General features: G+C 37.2%; 2 protein-coding genes across 3 annotated transcripts in view; one reads left to right on the top strand and one right to left on the bottom strand.

The window, feature by feature from the left end:
• The window catches only part of LOC126376000 (glucose dehydrogenase [FAD, quinone]-like), a 142,887-nt gene that overhangs the window by 55,241 nt on the left and 64,327 nt on the right, over window positions 1-23,319 (top strand). The window lies entirely within an intron of this gene.
• The window catches only part of LOC126376048 (phosphatidylinositol transfer protein alpha isoform), a 43,664-nt gene continuing 20,717 nt past the window's right edge, over window positions 373-23,319 (bottom strand). The window contains exons 4-9 of one of the 2 annotated variants that reach the window (XM_050023211.1): window positions 13,194-13,345; window positions 11,804-11,881; window positions 6,239-6,469; window positions 5,663-5,721; window positions 5,216-5,350; window positions 373-2,682 (exon numbers count right to left, since the gene is read on the bottom strand). In XM_050023211.1, coding sequence (XP_049879168.1) covers window positions 2,655-2,682; window positions 5,216-5,350; window positions 5,663-5,721; window positions 6,239-6,469; window positions 11,804-11,881; window positions 13,194-13,345 — 683 coding nt within the window. In that variant the 3' untranslated portion in view covers window positions 373-2,654. Of the gene's footprint in view, window positions 5,351-5,662; window positions 5,722-6,238; window positions 6,470-11,803; window positions 11,882-13,193; window positions 13,346-23,319 lie in introns of both variants that reach the window. The other variant, XM_050023212.1, reaches the window with a different exon arrangement.

The following is a 23,319-nucleotide window of genomic DNA, read 5'->3' as shown; positions in this document are numbered from 1 at the left end:
GTTGGCCTCAAAATACTCATAGTACATTTTACAACAAATGTTATTTATTACATTATTTACTTACATTTCAATGCGAGAACTCTTCAAAACTTTTATTTAGCTAAACATTTAAAAATTGACAATTTTAGCGTCCTAAGTATGCTAAGGTATGCATACCTCTTCTCGTTAAATGTGCTACAGACAAGATATCTATTATAGAATACTGATATAACCCGGCGAGACCCCGTACAAGCACAACGGAATATAACTTACCGTGGAACATGCATGACGTCAACATTACATTTTAAAATACATCAAAGGACATATCCACAAATAGTTGATCTCATATACTATAAAGGCTGTTTAGAAAAATAAAATAAAATAATCCATTGAGTGTGTACTTAATTTTATTTGGTAACTGCAACAAATAGGCTTTTAACATTTTCAAAGCAAAAGCTTTAAATATTCATGTTTATATTATTACTAAGTTAGTAGACTTCTTGGATACGATATTTGGTGTATTATAGGAGCTACGAACCAACTGGTGTTAATGTGAAAATTCGACCGTTATTATTGGTCCGAGAGAAGTAAACCTACGTTATATTGTCATGAGTGACCTCGGGGAGATAATCCAAGTTACAAAGTTAATTTCAAAGAGCTTACACGACGATAGATAAAGATTCAAAAATGTTCTCGTCAGGAAAAATTAAGTACCTATCAAAAATTGTTCGAGAAATATAAAAATTTAACAGATTAACACATAAGCTCTATGCGATGCTAAAAGCGGGTTGCTAACAATTTTCTAATTTCTACTAATAAAAGACTACTCTCAAATATATATATCACGCTGTATTTGATGTAAAACTTATTACAACGTAAGTAAAAAACTTAATTAAAAAGTGCAAATAAGAAGCAGTCGCCCCTGCCGAGAGCGGCGCGGCTTCGCGGTAAGGATCACGCCATTTGTACAGAAAATATACTGCAATATACAATGTAGCGGCGGCCGCGACGCGCTCCGCAGAGGCGGCACAATAAATATAAATACACGGCCACAGAGTTGTAGAATGATCGAAACAAAATCGAAGGAACATTGAACACAAGTGACTTCATTGAGAATGTGAAATCAACAAAAAATAAAACAAGACATTGTACTGATCATTTGAGACTGGATTGACTCCGTACAGCTTAGAGAGAGCTATCATAAAATGGAGAAAATTAAGTCGCAAATCAAACTAAATGTTCATAAACTGTTACCATCGATATAGAATCTGGAATGTCACACAAATATTAAAAATACTGATTTGTTAAACAACAAAACTTACAATAAAATATACAAGCGATCACTACAACCGGGGGTGTTGCAACCTGAACCCGTATACCGCGACCGCGCCCCGGCCCCCGCAGTGGACACTGTACCCCTCTCCTGACCCCTACCTATTTTATTAGTTAGTGCGCAACATTCACCTTGCAACACCCCAATTTATTAAAATAACCAAACTACCATGACATATCTCGGGTTGCCTCGAAACATATTGCACCGATATATAGTTTTCTCCTAATAACCTCGTGCCCGACTACCTGGTACTATTGCGAAAGTACTTACAAGTGTAACTTTATTATAATACACAACAGCCAAAGAACCTGCTCTACACAGGACACACCTAACGGAACTTTAAACAGCGACACGTTACAACTTGGGCCTAAAAATGCCTTACATCTTCAATTCTCGTTGCTAATGAATAGTTGTCCAAAAAATTTGTCTCGAATGACATTTTATTAATAAGGTAACGACAACACTACCTGTTAACCACTGACTACATCGACTTATTAGTTATTATTTAAATAGTATCTATACCGCGTCTCAATGACGTTATTTTTTCTAATATTTGCCCCCGCCTCGTGAGTCCGCGTCTACCGAGTTAAATATCTATAGATATAGACAATAAAATGCAGTTTTATGGCTTTGGTTTAGCGTTATAGAAGTCTGTGAGACTCTTTAGATACAACATAGAGCTATTTGGATATTTGGAGATAGTTTAATGGGACTGCCAGCAGTCGCGGCGGCGAGCGGTCGCTCGTGGAGGCGGGGGGTGAGCGAGCTTGTCCCCAGCACGCGGCCGGCGTGGACGACGCCGGATGTACATCGCAGTATCACTTCACTCCGCAGTGTATCGTGCCCGGTCGCCGCCACGCATACATCTAGATTTGCGTTACGGCAGCGCGGGATAGCAGAACACCTTATTACTTGGGGCAACTATGCCACTAAAGTACTTAGATTACAATTGCCAGTGACTTAGAAATAACATGACGGATTACAAACATCAAATATATTATAATTTTATTATTAGTAATTTAATTCATTAGTGGAAGTGTCGAGTGACTATGTTGCACAGGATGCGATCAGATCGTGACAGTGTACAGATTATTAATTGTAGTCAAAAATAATATTATTTACATAGCAACACTGACTCTTCACATGTAGCAGACGTCAAGTAACGGTAAAAATATTCTTTTAAAAATATACAATCCAAAAATAAGGTTATAAAAAAATAAAACAATGTAACGGGATTTTTGCGCGATTTTTATTTTTTTATACATTATCTTGACGTCTACCCGTGACCAGGAAACCTGCAGTGCTATTGTGCAAGCTGGCAATCAGATGTGGCGTTTGTTATTTATTTGTCGTCCAGCGCGCCTTTCTTTCTGTAATTGAAATCGTTATTTTTGAAGGAATAAGTCGACAAGAAATAAAGTATCAAATAGTTCCGACCACCTGGGTTAGTAACACAATAGCTCCACAGATCTTATTTACAAGTGGGTGACGTCATGATCGTGTATGGATCCATACACTGCACAAGGTTCATTGACTATGTCATTTAGTAATGATTTGTTAGTTCATGGTATAAGAAAACCAGGTATGCTCAAAAGTGACAGCTAACATTTCAACGGTTAGCCCAGCTGACGTCATCCCACCCTGCGTTGCCATTTTGTAAAATAAATTACCCACGACCAATGTTTTTATATTTACTTTGCAAGGAAATTTTGAACTTTTAGTAAAATATTTACTTACAGTTGTAATGATTTTTATATATGCGACAAATAATAGTAATTTAATACATTAGTCAGTAATTCACTTAATTTTCAATAATAAAATTTACGTCTTTGGAATGTTGGTGATACCAATTTAATGGTAATACAGTAGTAACACTTACGTCATCAAAGGGCTAGCAATGGCGGCTTGTCATAGGATTGAGTATACCTGGTCTTCTTACACCATGGGTTAGTTGTTAATAAGTTTAGGATGGGATGGAAAATAGAATGTCAAGGCATGCTTTACTAACTTTTGTCTAAGATTTGAAACGACTGTTTGGAAAATATGAAGGTTTCTGCTATCCCGTAAACCGATCGACCAACGAACCTCATATACACAAATTAAGTATAATTTCACTTAAAAATCTAGAAATAAACTGAAGTTTCAGAATAAATCGAACGATTTGTGAGAGCGACATGAGATTTTACCTTTGTCTGCTATTAATGTGACATGAACGATTCATAGTCGCTACTGGCATTAGTAGTTTTACTACTCTGTTATATTATGAGCAGTTGTGACATTTTTGTAGACAATTTACTGGCTTTTTTTTTGGCCTCATCCAAAAATACATTCAAATCATTACAATATTATACATTAAAAAATAATTAAAAATAGTTCCTTAAAAAATGCCAGTTGAAGTTTTGGTATTCTGTTTTCCATCAGTCTAAAAGGAATCCGTCCTTCAGCGCCAATTACACTATGATTAGGTGGATCTTGTATTGGCCGTTACAAACATAATGCTTTCGAATTCCAGAACATGGATTTGAAATCCTCTTATGCAGAGACTTGTCTTGTTACTGTTACATGTTTCTTTAATCGCTAGAAGAGAGACAATATTTAAGAATGTGGTTTATTTATTTATTTATTTATTTGTACACAATGAAACAGACACAAGAAACATACAAAGAAAACAGATAGTACAGGCAAGCTTATCTCAAAACAAAGAGATTTCTTCCAGCTGACCTACGTGACAAGAGAGATGCGAGGCGTGGTTCTTGTAGTACTGTCAACAACTACTCTTAATGCCAAATACTTTCGTTCCTATTCATGACATTTCAAACTAACTAATCTGAATGTGTTATAACATAAGGCCTGCTCACTAGGCGGCTTTACTGCGACAGCCAAGTTGCGAAACATTAAGCAGACAGTTTTACCAACCATTTGACGGACCGGAAATAGACCTGGAAATAACTCTTGAGGGCTATGACAAATACGCGGAGAGACTAAATGCAGCCGCATATTTACACATACTCTCGCTCTGACTGCTATACATAACTACCTCTGTTTTTTTTTTAATATTTGTTTTTTTATATGTGAGAACTCTAATGAACCAACGTACATTGTTTTGAACCAACGTAATCGAGTATTGCCGATTCTGACCGACCCAATTTTTTTTCTTTAGGTTGTAAATTCTAAAAGTACTTGTCTTTTTCTTGCACTCATTGTAAATGGAGGATGGCAATATTTTTACCATCTTACAATTATGCTGGCTGTCAAATACTTAAACTATTTGGGTTATTTTTTATTTGTAAGGTGGTTAGAGTTCCCGAATTAAAATAAAGTTTTGTCCACCAGTTTCAATAAGTGTTTTCTGAGGTTCCTAAATATTTTTTTTAAGTTTACGACTATATGCCATACATCCATCTTAAGATGAACTAAGTACCCACGCCTCACTTAGCTTTCTTTTAGACCAACGTGATAGGTGGCGAGCCGTATCGTCATCTTTAATTTCTTGCGTTACTCTAACGCCGATTTTCGAACACAGCGTAACATGCTCGATGAGAATGTTACATAACACCTCGTAACGTTGGTCAGTACAGTACCCCAACTTAAGACGTACTGGCAGAAAACACAAGATTCTTTTTTTAGTTTCGGCACAATTGGCTGTCGCAGGTCAGCATCTTGCCCTAGTCAGCTAGCTACCTGCGGGCTTAGCACCGTAAGCACGCGACTCTTTCTCGCCGCGACAGAGATCACCTGTCTCTTTCTGTGCAGTACTGTGAGAGAGTGACGGGTGACGTATATCGAGGCGCGAAAGAGTCGCGCGCTTACGGTGCTACGCTGGTAATGTTTTAACATAAAGTATGGTGTTAGCGCGTGTGTATGAGGTTAGAGTGGCCCGTGCTGGGTGTGTTGTCATCTTACTCGTTGTCGGCGCGCATGCCGCGCACCTCCCCCTCGCGGCGCAGCTTCTCCAGCTCCTCCTTGGTGCGGTCCTCGATGGCGCGGATGTCGGCCATCGTCATGCCGTACCAGTCGTCCATGGAGCAGAATACTTGCCTGGAATTGCGACGGTTAGGTTAAATTTCCATTATGTAAATGTAGCCACTGTGGTCATGTGGTTCAACGGCTTGCTTCTCAAACGGGTTTGCACCGATTAGTTATTAATTCTCGACCATTATAGACGGCGATACGGCTCATTTTTCCCAGTGATGTACAGAAGAAGGAAAAGTTTGTTTTCGGACTGTTTTTTGACTATTTGTGTTGGCTTTGTGTAGTATAACTTTTTAGGTGATGGCTATGCAATGTTCAAGAGCTCTTTGACAAAAACAGAGTCTATTGAATACAAGAAGATATATCTATTTGACTTACCTATGGAATATGGTGAACAGCCGCCGTTCTGATTTCTGGATGACATTTTCTACTTTACTCTGAAAAAAAAAAGAAAGATCATTTTTAATACCATAACATAAGCTCACGACGGTAGTCTGAGGTACATCCATCGCAAGTTGAACTAAGTACCCAAGCTTCATCGAGCTTTCTGACACAAACAAGAATTATTTATTTATTGCATGTCACATGGTAAACACACATAATAATAATAATGTGTTTGTTACTCGTGTTTATATCTAATAAAAGGATGAGGAATTGGCAAGGCCATATAATAAAGAATATAGAACGGACACTCTCCGCCCCGCACGAATTCGTATCGGTGCCGAGCCAGGTTTACCTCACCCCCTCTGTGTCTTACTTTTAGTCTGAATAAGTCGTTAAGGATTAAGGGAGCGCGGGCTGCCTGTCTCGCTCGCACTTGCGCGAAGGCAGTGATAATGTAATTTTTGTATGGAGTGTCCAGACTGTGGCAAGGCCAAGCTGGCATTGGTAAACGGGCCTTGTAAGTTCAACTAAGTGGTGGGCTCGGTCATCGACCTTAGTGCAGACACTCACCTGGAGTCCGAACCACTTGAACTCGGCGGTGACGAGCTTGTAGCAGGTCATGACGGGTTTGACCTCGTTCTTCCAGGTGGGCGTGACCAGCGGGCCGCGGCCGGTCTTGGCGGACTTGAACTTGGTGGGGTCGGTCTCGGGCTTGTAGTCCGCCGGCGCCACGGGGTCGTTGGCGATGTCGATGTGGACCACTTCACGGTTCTTTAGCTTCTCGCCGGTTAGTTCGTGCACCTGGAATGTAGGAATTTAGATATGTAGTCTTCTTCTTCTCTCGTGTGGGTTGTCATGAGATCTGTGAGCTCATTAAGGGGTATTAGGGTTACTACTGAGCCGCTAAAGACCCTTGTGCTCATGTAACGACTACACTGCACACTTAAATAAAGGAAAAACGGACCCGGGTCCTCGATGAAATAGTCAAGGTCAGAAGTCTTAAATATATATTTTTTTTAGTATTATGTTCTATCCTGTCTTCTCATTTGAGGCCGAAAGAAAACAAGTAATCTTTGAAACAAGTAATTTTTTTCCGCACTGGAACAGCTGGTGCATGCTCCATAATACTCCATATCCTTCCGCGCTCCGGTTGATTAAAGGGCGTCCTCTGTGTGTGCCCAACAATAGGACGTATATAGGCTATTTATGTTATACCTTTAAATATTACTAAAATAGATTTCTTATATTTCAAACAACACAAAGACAACTCTGCCAGCATATTAATAGACAAGTGCACCACCAGTTGGGCTTATCACCAGTCGAATGATAAGGATAAGTCGTGTGCACCCGTGCAGCGTTTGTTATTTACATGATTATCTATAAAGTGGCGAAACCTTGGTACTGTAGATATAGCTACAGGGAGTAGTTTAAATCAGTAGAGTAACAGTTTGCATAGGCTGTTTTAAATGGTGAACTGGTGATCAAAGATCCACTTATGCGTATAACTAATAATGAACCCAATAGCCCTATTTTTAAAACATTCTTCAATTCGTATGTGTAAGTATATACCCATTTCACGTAGCACATTAGAACTTGTCATTAGCAAGATGAGACAAGTATATATTTTCGCACGTGAATTGGGGGCGAACGATTTAAAATACGAAGCCAGGACATTTACAAAAGTTCACTTCATACCTACCAATTCAATTTGTGCAATTACTTCAAAAGTGAATTTTAGTAAATTCTAAAGTGTATGAGTTACCAACTTTTCTTGGACCCACAGAATCCTAAATCTTACAATGAATGTGCGCTTTACTTTTTATTCTATTTTGTGTGAAAAATATTATGCAAATTGCAGTCCGTGTTAATGATAGGAAAATCATTAAATAAGTCAATCTATGGAAATAAACGCGTTATTGTGTAACTGACAGTTGAATGGGAATCGATACTTCGTTTTTTCTGCGCACGCGACTAGAATGTGCGACGCTTATCATTATTATTATAGTCCGTGGTTGTACTAGTGGTAGAGTGCGTGACAAGCGAATGGCATGTTAATTATACGGTAGTTTCAGTGTTACTCAGTGATTTGCAAGGGTTAGACCAGGTTAGGACACGGGACATACTTTAAATACTTCCGGTCATTACTGTCAAAACCCAGCTCCAAAATTCTTTCTTAACCTCAATCGTAGAATACAGAATTAAACTACATGTAGAACAGTAACCCTCCGCCTCGCGCCAATTCGTATCGGGCGCTGATGCTGGATTTACGTCGCCCCTCTGGGTCTTAGTATAGCCTCATCACTAATTTATGAGCCACGCTCTTGTCGGTAGCATTCTCCATGCTGCTTTTTAGAAAAAAATAGGGCCCTCTTGCCGTCTGACCCGCCGCACAGTACTGTCTGACGGCGCCCAGAGTAGTCTATTTCAAAGCCGTACTAGGACTCCTGTCTGTCAAGTTCCAGGTTACAGTCCCTGTGACTCGCCTCTTCCGTTCTACATTCATTGATTTCATTCATTTTTAGTCTAAGTGGCCGTAAACTGCGAAGGAGTAAGGGGAGAGCGCGCGCGGACTGTATCTCGCACTTACGCGGTAAGGCATTACATTGTAAGGAAGAGATTTTTTAATGGAGTGTCCTCAATATCCACAGATGCGGTACAAGAAGGGTTCGAACCTTAAGTCCATTTTCAAGGTTCTTAGCGACAACGTGTATCGGGCACGCACAGATGCGATACACTAACTTTCCAGTTCCACGAAAATACCCAACTTACTTCTTGTTCTATGCTTGACATAACATAACACAAGCTCCCGACTATATCCCAATTGGGGGAGTCAGAGGTACTTCCATAGCAAGATGAACTAAGTACCAACACCACACCGAGGTTTCTGTTAGACAAAGGTGATAGGTGGTGACTTGGTGAGCCATATCACGTCCATAATGGTCGATCCAACTGTGTTAATGAACTGTACTCTCATTGGTGCAAGTCCAGTACCGGGATTCCAACCGGCGCTCCCCGTGTGAAAAGCAAGCCGGTGAACCACTGAACCACAATGACACCTATGCTTGAACCTGACCCATAATATTTCCAGTGATATAATGGTTATCTTATCTCCGCCTAAGACCCTACGGCACCCACTTGTTTATCATATCAAAATTACATAAAGATTACTAAATTAGATTGAATGTGTACCGCTATCTATAGATACGACGGCAAGGCCGCGACACCACACTTTGCTATATCATCTACACTTATTGTATTTCCTATAATTACGTTATCTATGAGACTTGGTGCGAATATGATAGTGTGTTATTATCGACGAAGATAGATATATGTATATCACACTTCAATTACAGGGCACCAGACAGCTGTAAGGTCCTTACCGCGCTAATCTACCAGGCTAAAAACATTTTCATCATTTTTTTTCGATCCCGGAGGTCTCGGGTTCGAGTGCCGGTGGGGACAAATCACAAAAATCACTTTGTGATCCCTAGTCTGGTTAGGACATTACAGGCTGATCACCTGATTGCCCAAAAAGTAAGATAATCCGTGCTTCGGAAGGCACGTTAAGCCGTTGGTCCCGGTTACTTCTTACTGAAATGTGTTTTTATAGTTTGCATGAATTCCTACAATATAAATGAAATGTTATTATTATTATCTTACATTCTTGACATATCTAATAATTTTGTTTGCCTTGTGTAATTGTCTTATTATTCTATATTTTTGACATGTCCTATAATTTTTGTTTGTTTTGTGTAATTTTCCAAAATTGCATAATTTGTGTATTGCCGAAGAAATCTGTGACATACTCAGTTTATTTATGACCTAATGGCGAAAATTGTGACAAATATGTTGATATTTATTATTTAAGTTCCATGTAATCTGTATTTTAAAACTTGTGTATGCCTGCAAAGGTAGTATTTAGAGGACGATTTAATAATGTAAATAACAACTGCAATGTAAATGACCTAAATATCTAGCACAATAAAGACATTGAATTGAACTGATGTAAGTACGTAGTCGTTACATGAGTTATGTCAGGGGCCTATGGCGGCTCAATAATAACCCTAACACCAGGGATGATGGGGTTAGTAATCACCTCACAACCCATACGATAGAAGTTCTTTTTTAGTTAGTCCAGTCATCATTTCAGTTTGTTCACTGCTGTATATAATATTCATATGGATGTCCAGAAAAGCAAAGAGGACAACCTAGTCAAACGAAATACTTTTACAAAACGTCAAAACGATAAATTTCTATGGAAATTGTATAGAAACATACAAGTATGACGTCATTAATAAATCATTATATTAGCCAATAATCCGAAAAAAATAAGTTGACAGCATACGTCAAACGGGTTGCACACGAGCGAGATGCCTATTTTATTCGCCCGGGTTATTCATTCATTTTAAAATTAACAGTTGTCAATCATCTATCCCTTTCCATTTCGGCGGATAAGAAAATTACAGGTATAAATTAAAATAAAATTAGGATGTGTCTGCAGGAATTGGGGCCATTGTCATTAAATGACAGGCATTAATTGCAATCCAATTAGGGTCATAGAACACTGAATGGCCATCAAGTCTCATTTAACATAAATAAACAAAATAAATTAATGAAATAAATAATCAGCTTTTTAGCACATGGCGTATGACTTTTACGAGGGATGCTATTAGGGTTATGTCCCAAAAAGATAATTTTGAATGATGCTAACACGCATTAGTAGCGTGTCAGCCAACATCCATTTATTTTTGATGAAATTAATACTTGAGTATGGAACCTAAAAAATAATATTAATAGATATTTTAACAAGTAGGTATATTTTATTAAACAATTTTAATACATTCATTTGCGTAGGAACGGAAAGGTCGGTGAGATTGGGTATGGGTACTTAGTTCATCTTGCGATGTACCTTTGACTACCCCAATTGGGTCGTGTAATAGGTTCAATATAAATTATGAAATTCTGATTACTAAATAAAGACAGATCCAAAACTAACGAAAAACATTTTCTTTTTTTATTTAACTTATTTAAGAATTTTGTTCAAAATTTTTTGACGTCACAGTGTGCAATTTCATACACTTTCCTTAGTCATTTCGTGGTTTGATGTTTAGTAAAAAGTAACTGATTTGATTAATTGGAAACTAGCCTATGGGGATAGTTGTGAGCTGATGTTATGTGTGTTATTTGAGTATTATTAATATTAAGCACTTTCCCTGTTTCCATAAGTGTATACAATATCTTTAAAACTGTTTTCAAGATAATCCGTATCATAAATAACATTTTAATGCACTAGATATTAAGTGATGTCATTTCATACACGCCAAACAGGTGTCTTTATAGTGTATATAATCAAATTCATCCATATAATTGAATATTGCTACAGTATTGCATTAGCTGTTACAAAATATTTTTATTGTAGTTCTATCAGTTCGTCTAGTCGTCAAAGTCAAATCTACAATAAGTCACGTCAAAAAAAGAGCTCTATGTTTACCATCAAAAAAGTGCGGGCGATCTTATGTTATCAAGAATGGTGGTTAAACTATAAATATTAACCAAAATAGAAACGCTTGATTCACTCCAGATACAAAAATATAGTCTAAATTTTTACCCAGATAGCAATTAATTCAAAGAAATCGAGGTTTCAAAAAGGCGGGTACGTGGTTGTCACTATAACGCGATGATACATTAAAACGTTCGTTCTAAATGCAAAAACTCAAATAAACATCTGAATATAAAAGTTTCTTTCAATCACCTGTACAAATATAATTATAGAGAAACAAGTGTAATGGAAAGTGTAAGAGCCATGGTAGCCAAGGTGGTAGAACGCTTGAACGCTCCAGCACAGGCCTAAACCAATGATTATCGAATTTGTTATCGAATTCATGTTTGGATCATAAATGATTATCACGTGCACAGCGGTGAAGGAAAACATCGCGAGGTAAACCCTCATTCCTGAGAAATGCATTTTCGGACGTATGTCACCTAACCTGCATTGGGCTAGTTTTCCCTTCGTGGGTTGTAAGGTCAGACAGGCAGTCCACCTGTCAAATCTGTAAGTTAGGTAAGTGGACCCTGTGAAAAACGGGATAATGCTAGGGAGTTGATGAAGTGTAATGGAAAGTAAAACCAACTTACATTGTATTGGTCACCCGCGTCTGGTAAGTGGAGGGATTCTATGCAAATGACGAAGTTCTCTTTCATGTAGCCGGGGTTCTGAAAAAATATAAAAATACAAACATATTTTTTATCCTGCTAAATAGAAATGTAGTTACCTAAATACTACATGTTACGAAGAAGATGTTCACATAAATTTACGAGAACAATAGGATAGAGGCGAATAAATTGGATTATCACATTTAAAAAAAACATTAGAAATAAAAAGAGTTGATAAGTAAAATGAACTTATGCACCGAATTGCATTAAAACCCTACACGAATACTCTTTCAAGATTTTACTTTCAAAATTAACAAGTGTCAAGCCAAGTTGAGTTCTTGTTACAGACATTCATTCATAGCATAGGATAATTTAAATAAAAAGCATAAGTACTTATTTTCAACATTGCATAAATCTTTTTACAACAAAATATGCCCTTTGCACTTTAGATTAGAAGCGTAATTTCTTTTTCAATCAACGATGAGTAATCGACCTTATCAGATGTAACTCTATTAGTAAAGCTTATAATAACACTTACAATGCGATATACGGCAGGGAGATAGGATTTACGAGTAATGGAGAACATACGTACAAACAATATATAAAAGTATACCTATCCCTGAAATTAAAATATCACTATAATTATATTATACGATTTCCTTCGACTTACGACAGTTACGACCTTGTTATTTGTGTAGGACATTGACCTAATCATAATTAGACCATTTTTATCATTAATGTTCGTCAGACTTCTAAAACAGTCTGTTAACAATAAAATGTTTGTGATCTCCGCATTCTCCGCGTTACAGGTAATTCATCAAAGACTGTTGAGTAGTTTTTTGGGGGACAACTAAGAAATATCCGTACAACGTCACAAACTTCGTGTTTATAGTATTAGACAAAACGACTAGTTCAGTACAATTATTGATTATATTTCAATATACATAGATAACATTTTACAAAAATACAGGCGGTTGATTCAGGGGAGGCCTGTGCCCAGCAGTGGGACGTATATAGGCATTTATGTATGTACATTTTACAATAGCTTCAATGCGCGGTTCAAATTAGATCTGTCAAAGTTCGGAAGCCAGTGTTGTGACGTTCATTAGCACAGTGATGTCGAGATTAGGTCGATAGATTCTTTTCTATCTGACAATAGGATGTCACGCAGTACAATTAGTGTTTATATTTAATAGATATTATTTTACAACAGTTTCAATGCGTGGTACGAATTAGATCTATCGAAATTCGGACGCCAGTGTTGTGACGTTCATTAGCATAGTGATGTGGCAGTCGAGATTAGGTCGATCGATTTTATCTGACAGTAGGATGTCACGCCTGGCACGCTACAAGACTACAGTCCACTACATACCGTGAGAACGGTCCGGCAGTAAGGGTACGCGTTCCAGGCCTCCTCGTGCACTTCCAGCGAGCCCTTGGGAGCGAGCAGTCTGATGAACGCCGGCACCTTCGACGCCAGGTGGTAGATCTTGTATGTGTACTGCCCCGAAGAGTATTTCCCACCTGGAATATTATATCTGAGTTATTTATATGCGCCTGTATTTTACATCAATCGAAGCGTATCGACGACATACAATATATTGTTGCGGCCCAGCAGCCTTAACACGGAGCCCGCACTTCGCGCGTTATTTGAATCAATAGAAGTGGTTCATTTATCGCGTAACCAATTAGGTTCGTTTATAATATCGCATCGCGCGCGATATGCGTGCAGCATGCTACGGGGGCTAAAGGGTGGTTTACGTTATCAGTATGTCTGCATGATGATGAACGTTGGGCCATCGTTTGGACTGCACCGCAAAAATATATCAGTACGTTACATCAAATTACTTTTATACCACTTAAATACACGATTGAAATGATTACTAGATTACAGTGACATCTACGAGTCGTCTACGTATCCATTACCAACACGTGAACAATTATATGCGATGGCTTCGTTACCTATCCTACGGTTGATATGTTTATATGTCACTACTAAATGGCCACAAGACCCCGCCGACGTCAGTATCTTAACTTAGTGTATTGATTGTAATCAGCAAGCACATCTATGCTACGACGCATTATAAAGTAAACAACATCTAAAAATGTATTTAAGTCGTACGTAATAAAAGTCAAAATAAACTTTTACGTCTTTTTCACAATGGGCAAACGGAAGGAAAATGGTGCGTCACCAGACTAGTAGAAAATAGTTTTGAACTTTATTTGTATTTACGTAAGAATTCTAACCGGCATTTCTCTTGGTTACACGCGCTTCGTAAACTCGTCAGACGATCATCAGCTGTTGTTGCATATACATTGTATTTCAATGTGTATACACTATACTATAGCATGATTATACATTATTCAGGTCAGCTACAATAATTTCTACGTTTGCTGTAATGTATTATCTCACTACATTACTTCTTTTATAAATTACATTTTTAAATCGAAAAGGCGTGTAACGTGTCATTTCATTTGCCAGTTAGCACATTGTATACGAATTAGTTAGCACAGTATTCCCATACAAAGTTTGCGTTTTGACGTTTCGTAAAAAGTAGGTACCTATCTCATTTGACTAGGGTGCAACAGAGCCTGCGTATTAAGATTTTGCCTATAACCATAGAATAGAATAAGGAATAATACTACGTATAGAACGGAAACGCTCCGCTCCCCACCAGCGCCTGAGCTAGGTTAACCTCACCTCCCGTCGGAACATAGTTTAGACTTGAATCGTATGGTGTCAGACGTCACACATACAGATGCGCGTATACGAAACGTCAGTGTGTGCTGTCTGTGTAAAACGAGGTTGTTAGTACGAAGTGTCCGGGGTGTGTTATAACTACAGCTGGTAAGCAAAACATCAACTGGCAGCCCTACAATCAATATGACTATATCCCAAACTATGTTTATGTAAATTTCTTTTACGTATTCCTCACCTGAGCAATTTGGCGTCATCAGCTAACGTAAATGCACGCGTTTTAGTTTTGTGATTTGTGTATACGTACGTACGCATGTGTTGACTAAAAATAGAAACGCGAATTAGTGACTCGATAGTTATTTGTATGTCGGCTAATTTTACCATGTGTGCTAATGTATGGTCTGCAATGTTGAACAATAGGTTGCTAAGATAAGATTGTGTAGAGGTATGGTGCCAACACAAAACTATGGTTTGATCGATAAAGTAAAAAAGTAAAAACTACATGTGAACAATGTGTAGATTTCAAACGAAAAGAATCATTATTTTCAGAAGAATTTTGTAAAATCGTAATATTTATAACTCACATCCAACTCTACATAACCCTTTGCTACGGTTAATAGCTTTTATTCTTTAAAATGTGTATTAACTTCAATTGTACTTCTTAATTTGGTGTCATTACAGAACTATTACATACTTAACTTATCTCAACAATGCTACCATAGGTATATGTAATGTAAGTAATGCAATAGCTATTTAAATCAACTCGATCGATATTTTGCAACACACAATTTACGCATATAAAAGTAAATCCGCAATGCAACCAAATGTCAAATAGCAATATTGCTTCTTTAGATGAATTGCTTCGTTGTGGTGTTTTTAACCCCCAAATAGTGGACAAACGTTTAGAGTAATAATAATGTTAATTCGAAATTAATAAATTGTATATCATCATCATCAGCCGTACACCACAGTTTTGTGTTGGCACCATACCTCTACACAATCTTATCTTAGCAACCTACTGTTCAAATTGTATATAATCTTAATAAATAAACATTGAAACAACACTCTTTTTATACTTAATACTTATCTTCACGCCAGCCGTTTGGATTTTATTTGGGTAAAATATATAAAGATTCGACAGTCTTTAAGTAAATTAGATGTAAAGCTTTGAGACTTTAAACTTATAATGCGGAATCTGTTTAGGCACGGAGTTTAAGACTATTTATTATCTTACTTATCCTGCCTAGCATCATGGTCTAATAACGCTCGGTTAAACTACTGTACTTCTCTACCCCAATTGGGGATATAGACGTGAGCTTATATAATTGTAATAGCAATCAATCCCATAGTAAATGAATAATTTCCGTGACTATGACTGATTAAGAATTATTTTGTTGATAACGGCCCTGTTAGCAGGCTATCCAGTATATAAAGATTCCTAGTAAGCAACTACTGACATCCTATTAATAAATAGACTCATATTCGTTAAGGAGTTATTCTAAAAAAGCGTCCGAACTGTAACCTTATATTGATTGATTGGTTGCCTATTTGTTATACGACGTCTATGTAAACAACCGAATTATACATATACATATTCACTGAATAGAAAATATCCATTGAAAAGCTTGTTCAATAAAAATAGCTCGTATAATAGAATTTTCGGGGAAATCCGTCAACCGCCCACGACCGTAACAGGGTCTAAAAAAAAGAATCGCGGGCGTCTAGTAAAAACGGTAGGCCGTAGGCATAAGCGAACAGCATATTTACAATAGGTATACATCTATTTATTATGAAGCAGTGTTTCCTTCATTACCCGGAGGGGTTGGAACGCGACACGCAGTTTCTTTCAGGACAAGTAAAAGGCTTATTGTGAAAGCTTATTTGGTATTGGAACATGTTTTACCACTGAATTCGGCTTTATGAGATTGAATTCATGTTTGGATTATAGATAATAGATATCACGTGGTTTCCAGAATGCCCCTTCAGGGTTACAGGCGTGATGTAATGTTATTTCATTTTGTTATGTAGTCGACTAAAAGTTTCCTAAGAATACGGGTTGATGCTAGATCATCACCCTAGCATTATCCCGTTTTCCACAGGGTCCGCTTACCTAACCTGAAGATTTGGCAGGTCCGGTTTTTCACAGAAGCGACTGCCTGTCTGACCTTCCAATCAGCGAAGGGAAAACGAGCCCAATACAGGTTAGGTCACATAACTCCGAAAATGCATTTCTCGGAAATGTGGGTTTCCTTACGAATATAGTCTTATAAGGTACAGTTTCAATTTGTTATACTTATTACACATTTATAACGAAAATGGATTATAAATATCACAATAGAACCCTAAAGGTAGCCTCTAACGAGATATCGCTTACTGAGTAAGATTGCGTAGTCTATATAGCCGAATTCTCCAGGGAAGAAAGTGTGTAGATACTGTGGTAGGTAGCTTGGTTAATCAATTATCTTCATCTAATAACAAGGACGCATTGAAACAAGGTGACCTGACGTCATAGGTCAAGATTATGTTTAAGTGTTTCTGATTGGAATATCGAAGGGTTAATAAAAGGGCATTGGTGGGTTGCCTTTAATTGGATAGTTTCCTAGGTCAAAGATAAATTATTAACTTCTGATTACTACATAAAGACAGGTCTCATCACTAATTTAAGAGCCACGCTCTTGTCGGTGTAGCTTTCTCCATGCTATTTTTTGGGGAAAAATAGGGCAGTGATTTCCCTCTTGCCTTCGAAAAACGAAAAAAAAAAAAGACAGGCAAAGAAAACAGATATAACGGTGTCAAAAACGTATTCATTTTTTCTATTTTAATAAAGAAAAATTTAACGCTAAGATAAATGCGACATTTTGTCACGTTTTTGTATGACGTCACAGGTTGCTTTTTCATACAAATTCTATAATAATTTCAAGTAATTGATTTGACTAGTTGGAAACGACCCTATTTTATCGTGTTCTGTAGTAATTGACAGTGTGTGAGGTAAATTTAATAATATGATAGTACAAATATATTGACTTAAAATTGTGAGTATCTTATGGTAATTCATGATTTACTCAGTTTTTTTGACTGCACAACTTTCTGAAGATTATGCAAGATTTCTGACGATATAATTATATCAAAAGTCTTAGTAAATATTATCTACACGGTATCTTTCTTTAAAGAAAGATAGAAAGAGACGTTTTAATCGAGTTTAACTAAGTTGTTTCTTTTTCTAAACATTGATTAATCAAAACACATTATAATTTAATTATGAAGCATTCCAAGCTCGTCGGAAATAGCTTCCATTGGACGGTTGCACAAGAACTCCAGTAGGACCTTGCCGTCGCGTATTTTTAGAACAATAGAACTCGAGATGCTAGAGAAGGAACTCAAGTCGCGCCACATTACTAAACCGAAAGAACTCTGGTGTAGTGTAGAGCTTACGTTACTTTGAGGTCGGTTAGGCATCAACATAATGGAATGGACCAAAATATTGGCGATACTGTTCAACATATCAATCTTACATAAGCTCACGACTATATCACAATTGGGGCAGTCAGAAGTAAGATGAACTAAGTACCCACACCTCACCGAGTTTTATGTTAGCGTCATACCAATCTTACGACTTCGTATTAATGGTATTCGATTATTTGTGCTTATTAATATGGGGAAATGTCAAAATTTAAGAGCACTCAACAGTAGCGCCACCTGATGGGGGAAATAGGCAGATTTTATCCTCATTAGAATCCTGTAATATATTTAAAAAAATGTAAAATGCAGGAAAAAAGTGTAGATTGAGAGAGTACGTCGTTACGTCATGCCATTGAGAGAACTAAGGAGATTATAGTGTCAAGTTCATGTTCTTTTGAAGTCGTTCTGACCTACAACAAGCCAAGGCAGTATATTTGGCTAAAAATAGGTATTTTAAGAACGCCAGTCAGAAGCCTAAAAGAAACCATAGTCTATTAATACCTTTATTACGTCATAGAGAACGTTAGCTTAGCAATGACTGATGATACAACCTACGAATATATTTCTATATAAGCTTTTGTGACAGCAAAGCTCTTATAGACCTCTGCAAGTAACCCTATCATAACGTAACTACTCATACAATGTTAGTATATAAGATTACATCAGCCAGTTGCGGACAAATACTAAAAAAAACTTCCGTTTTCCATATCTATTAGCAGAAGTAAGACATATTAGTGTTAAGTAATCTTTAAATAATCTTTACGGCAGAACTCAAGCACCTTAAAGACCACGAGCAAGGTCCGAACAGTGTTACGAGTAAGTAAATATTATGACAATTGTTATGGACGATAAGCTGAACCCTTGTCATCATAAGGTTCATCATATTCATCTTAGGACTTCTTATCAACAGTGGCTGAAAGTTGTCTTTTTGTTACTTGTGGCGCTGCCCACCACATTAGGGGTTACGGGCGTGAGTTTATGTATGTATTATGACAACGCGAACGTCAGTTCCAACTGTTGTAAATAGTTGTGATGTCATAAGTATCAAGTTTACCTATAACGTTTTAGAGGTCGGCCGTAATTCGGACCTCTATGTTACGGTTTGTTGAGTCAACTATACGAGTATACGTCATCTGCCTATACGTACATTTGCTACATCAGCTACTTGATACGGCCAAATAGCGAAAGCCATCCGAGGAAAATCTACATTAACGTAAAAAAAAATGACATCCGACCTCATAAAAGGTCAGAGGAGCGAGATATATACACGTGTTTCATGTTAGATAGCCTTTGCAAATATACCATCATCATCATCATCATCACCAGCCCATTAACGTCCCCACTGCTGGGGCACGGGCCTTCCCTATGGATGGATAGGGAGATCGGGCCTTAAACCACCACGCGGGCCCAGTGCGGATTGGTAGTTATTAACGACTGCTAATGCAGCCGGGACCAACGGCTTAACGTGCCTTCCGAAGCACGGAGGAGCTCGAGATGATTTTTTTTTGTGGTCACCCATCCTATGACCGGCCTTTGCGAAAGTTGCTTAACTTCAACAATAGCAGACCGAGCGCGTTTACCGCTGCGCCACCGAGCTCCGCAAATATACCATTGCGTAGTAATTTATAGAACAATAGTAGGTAAGTTTCTTAATGCGAAAAGCAAAGGACTGAAATAGCCTACGGCAGTTTGTGTTGCCGAGGGCTGCAGTTTCACAAACCTTCAGTTAGGTTGGAGAGAATAGGTATTTGCTTGGCAAATATGTAATTGAAAAAAGTTTTAGATACTTTATCCTAAGTTATCATCGCATCAGTCGGCATTGTATTCGAACGCAAACAAATTATTTAGAAAAAAAAGAAACCAACGGCCGTGCCGTGAGTGTCATTACGACATCCAATGTCAAGTTTATGTTATTATTGTCTATTAGAGGTCGATCAGACTTGTTTAGTATAAAAACGCGATAAGTACAATTATAGTTTCATTAATATAAGCAATAAGCGTAAAGTTACGTTTTACTATCAATCAGTCAGGTTGTTTGACGGATGTTGACGGGATGTTCAAAATTCTACATACAAGCTATTACGATACTTAGAACTTAATCAAAAAAGTCTAGGAATTACTTCAAAAGGTGTTCAAAATATAATTAACAAATACAATGTAAAATCTCTACCTACTTGATAAAGTCATTGATGTAAAGTACTTAGTTCATGTTAACTGGCTTACAATTTACTTGCGCACATCGTATAATTAGACTTAACTAAGATGACATGACTTTACATAGACCTATTAAAGCGGCAGCCAAGTTAGCGACTATACACGCGAATATCTACGTTATGTACATACTTTATATAAAAAGCTGTTGTTCCCAGTTCCTATATAATTTTATTATTTATATAAGCAGCTTAGTTAGTAGTCGACTTTACGACGCCAATAATGTATACATAAATATAAATCTAAAAATTTTTGAACTTATGTTCAACAAAACACAAGTTTAATCCAATTTTATTAAACTTGTGTTAATTAAGATAGTAAATTTATAAAACTTATAGTACTTGCGGGTAATCATCATCACTCAGTTAAGAGCCACGCTCTTGTCGGCGTAGCTCTCCATGCTACTTTTCTAGGGGAAAATAGGGCAGTGGTTTCCCTTTTGCCTTCCGCCCCACTCGCATGTATATTTATGGAACATAATTAAACTAGCGAGCTTTCTTGTTTTGATTTTTTGATGAGAAGTGTATAATGTTTTAGAATAATTGTAAGCCTCCGAACATAAATGGAAACAATGCTCTCCTATCTAACCTATTTCTCATACAGAATCTTCTTCGAAAAATAAAAGAATTAATAACGTAGGTAGACTATAAGGCGCCAGTTCACACCAGACCTAAATTAATGTAATGTTTGTCTTGTCTGCCCCAGGCGCCATACCTAACAAACGTTATGAGAAAATTCGCCTGTGTCGTCTTGCTTAAAGTTGTAAATAGCTCTAATAGAATAATAGACACAGACCAGACGAGGACCAGACAAATGTTCTGACAATCCTGACAACTTCAAGACAAACTGCTTCTCGCCTGCTATGAGTAATGACAATGACGTCATCACTTTTCTTACCATAATTATTATGTTACACATTATTCATGAAATTCATCTGAATTTGGAACTATTTAGTTTGTATTTAACTTAGTATTGTTGTGTTGTATAAAACAGTTGTTGATATTTTGCAGATCTTTCTTTAAATCAATAAACAAGAAAAGGCAATAAACAAGAGTGCCCGAAAATGTATATTTTATTGCATTACGATAGTTTACTTAACCTAACTAACTTTAAGGCCGAGATCTTCAGACACAATAGTTAGACAATGGGGTTTAGATTTTAAAAGGGCATTCTAATTAGGGGCATACTAATTTATTATTAGATACGTCAAACTATTCGTTTTCCACGGTCAAACTGACGCGACCGTCGCAGCTATACCAAAAATCTCAGCTTTATAGTAATCCCACCGAAAGGCAAGGTGTAAACAAAATGCATCCATTATTCTAAACGGAATATTAACTTCATACATTGTTTTAAGTTTACGCGGTTATTATCATAATTAAAACACATAATGGATCATCCCGTGGTCATGGCACTTGCAACGTCGAAATAAACAGTGTCGAAATATCGGGAGTCTCATATCCCTGCTTTGAACGCGGTAAGAACCCGTTATTATGTGTTTTAATTATATTACTTCATCTTTTAAATCCCCAACGTTCTTTCGTTCAAACGATTTAATTAAAACTAACGAAGCCCGGGTGATCCCTACTTAAGAGTTGTCGCCTTGACATATTACTCGAACCGTCTTGACATTTGATGGATTTCCACGTAACCAGTCCGGTCTTATCTCGTTTATGTTGTGAGATCAATGACCGACCACATCATCCCTGGTGTTAGGGTTGTTATTGTCTTACCCCGCACATGTCTCATGTGACGACTAAATACAGTCCGATGAAGGACAAATAAAAAATCTAAGGTGCATTACATATCGTGGGCTGACACTGAAAACCAAGTAAGCGCCTTTTTAAAAAATCACATTCTACTTATAGTCATTTTTTTCTTCTATCGTGTGGGTTGTGATTCACAACCCACACGATCATTCACGACTTGTGAATGACGAGACGCGGTTGATGAGGTTGGTACCTCAAGAACCTTTTTCAAGAAAATCTCGACCTTTTCAATTAGTTTCCATCCGGGTAAAAATTGTGACCACAAACAAACATTTACCTGAATTGAAACTAGCTTGTCTGTTGCGAGGAATTGTTAACAAAAACCATATCCGAATGTGATTTTTTAATTTTCACTATATCGACGACGATAGGCGACGATATGTTACTTTATAATATGCAATAGAAGTGGCCGTAGAACTATTTGTACGGTAGCAACGGAGTTTTGCTTCAGAATCCGTTATAATTTATGAATTTTCATTGATAGAAAGTAGTAGTAACCTAAGGAAGTAGGCTTTTCCGGTTTTTGCAACACTTTAAATGGCATTTTAATTTCGAACGGACATTCACGACAGACTCATAATTACACAGCTACAATATCAAATCAGTTACTTTTTTACTAAACGTCAAAACACAAAATTACTGTGGAATTTGTATGAAAAAGCAACCTGTGACGTCATAGAAAGAGGTGACAAAATGTCGCACTTCCAAGTTTCTTGTCACCTTTAGATCATAAAGACATTTAATAATCAGAATTTCATAATTTATCTGTGACCTAGTAAACTAAACAATTGCACATTCCGGGCATTTAAATCAATTATCACACTTATTTATAACACACATCGAACAAATACAAGTACAAAACAGAGCTATGGCAAATCCAATTTTCTATAGACGCAAATAGAAAAGATGTCTTCATTGGAAATAGATTCCAATGTGCAATGCACACTGCCTGTATATTTTCGTGCCCACGTGAATATCTGAACACGAGGAGCGAAATATGATAGATACAGAAAAAGGAAAACAAAACTTTTTGTTATATTTACTTTTTTATGAAAGCTTTTTGTACTTATCTCGCCGACTTGATCATCTTTATTTAAGGTAGTAACTTTTACCTAACTTATACTTACAGTATGTAGGTATAGGGATATTTATGCTGAGTATACTCATGCCAGAGATAGGATTCCGCAGCAAATAAAATACTTTTTTCTCTCGGTTCAAAGCGCTCTCCATCTAGGTAGATACACTGAAGCGCAGTGATATGAACACCGGATGAAACAGATTAGAAAACTCTTTTAGTAAATTTGAATTCTTCTCTTTTTAAAGACACCTTTCATTGCATCTCGATGGTGTTTAAAACGTGC

Source organism: Pectinophora gossypiella, chromosome 20 (assembly GCF_024362695.1).
Source record: "Pectinophora gossypiella chromosome 20, ilPecGoss1.1, whole genome shotgun sequence".
Taxonomy (NCBI): Eukaryota; Metazoa; Arthropoda; class Insecta; order Lepidoptera; family Gelechiidae; genus Pectinophora; species Pectinophora gossypiella.
The sequence above is the reverse complement of the archived record's forward strand: the minus strand, read 5'-3'. Positions and strand labels throughout refer to the sequence as shown.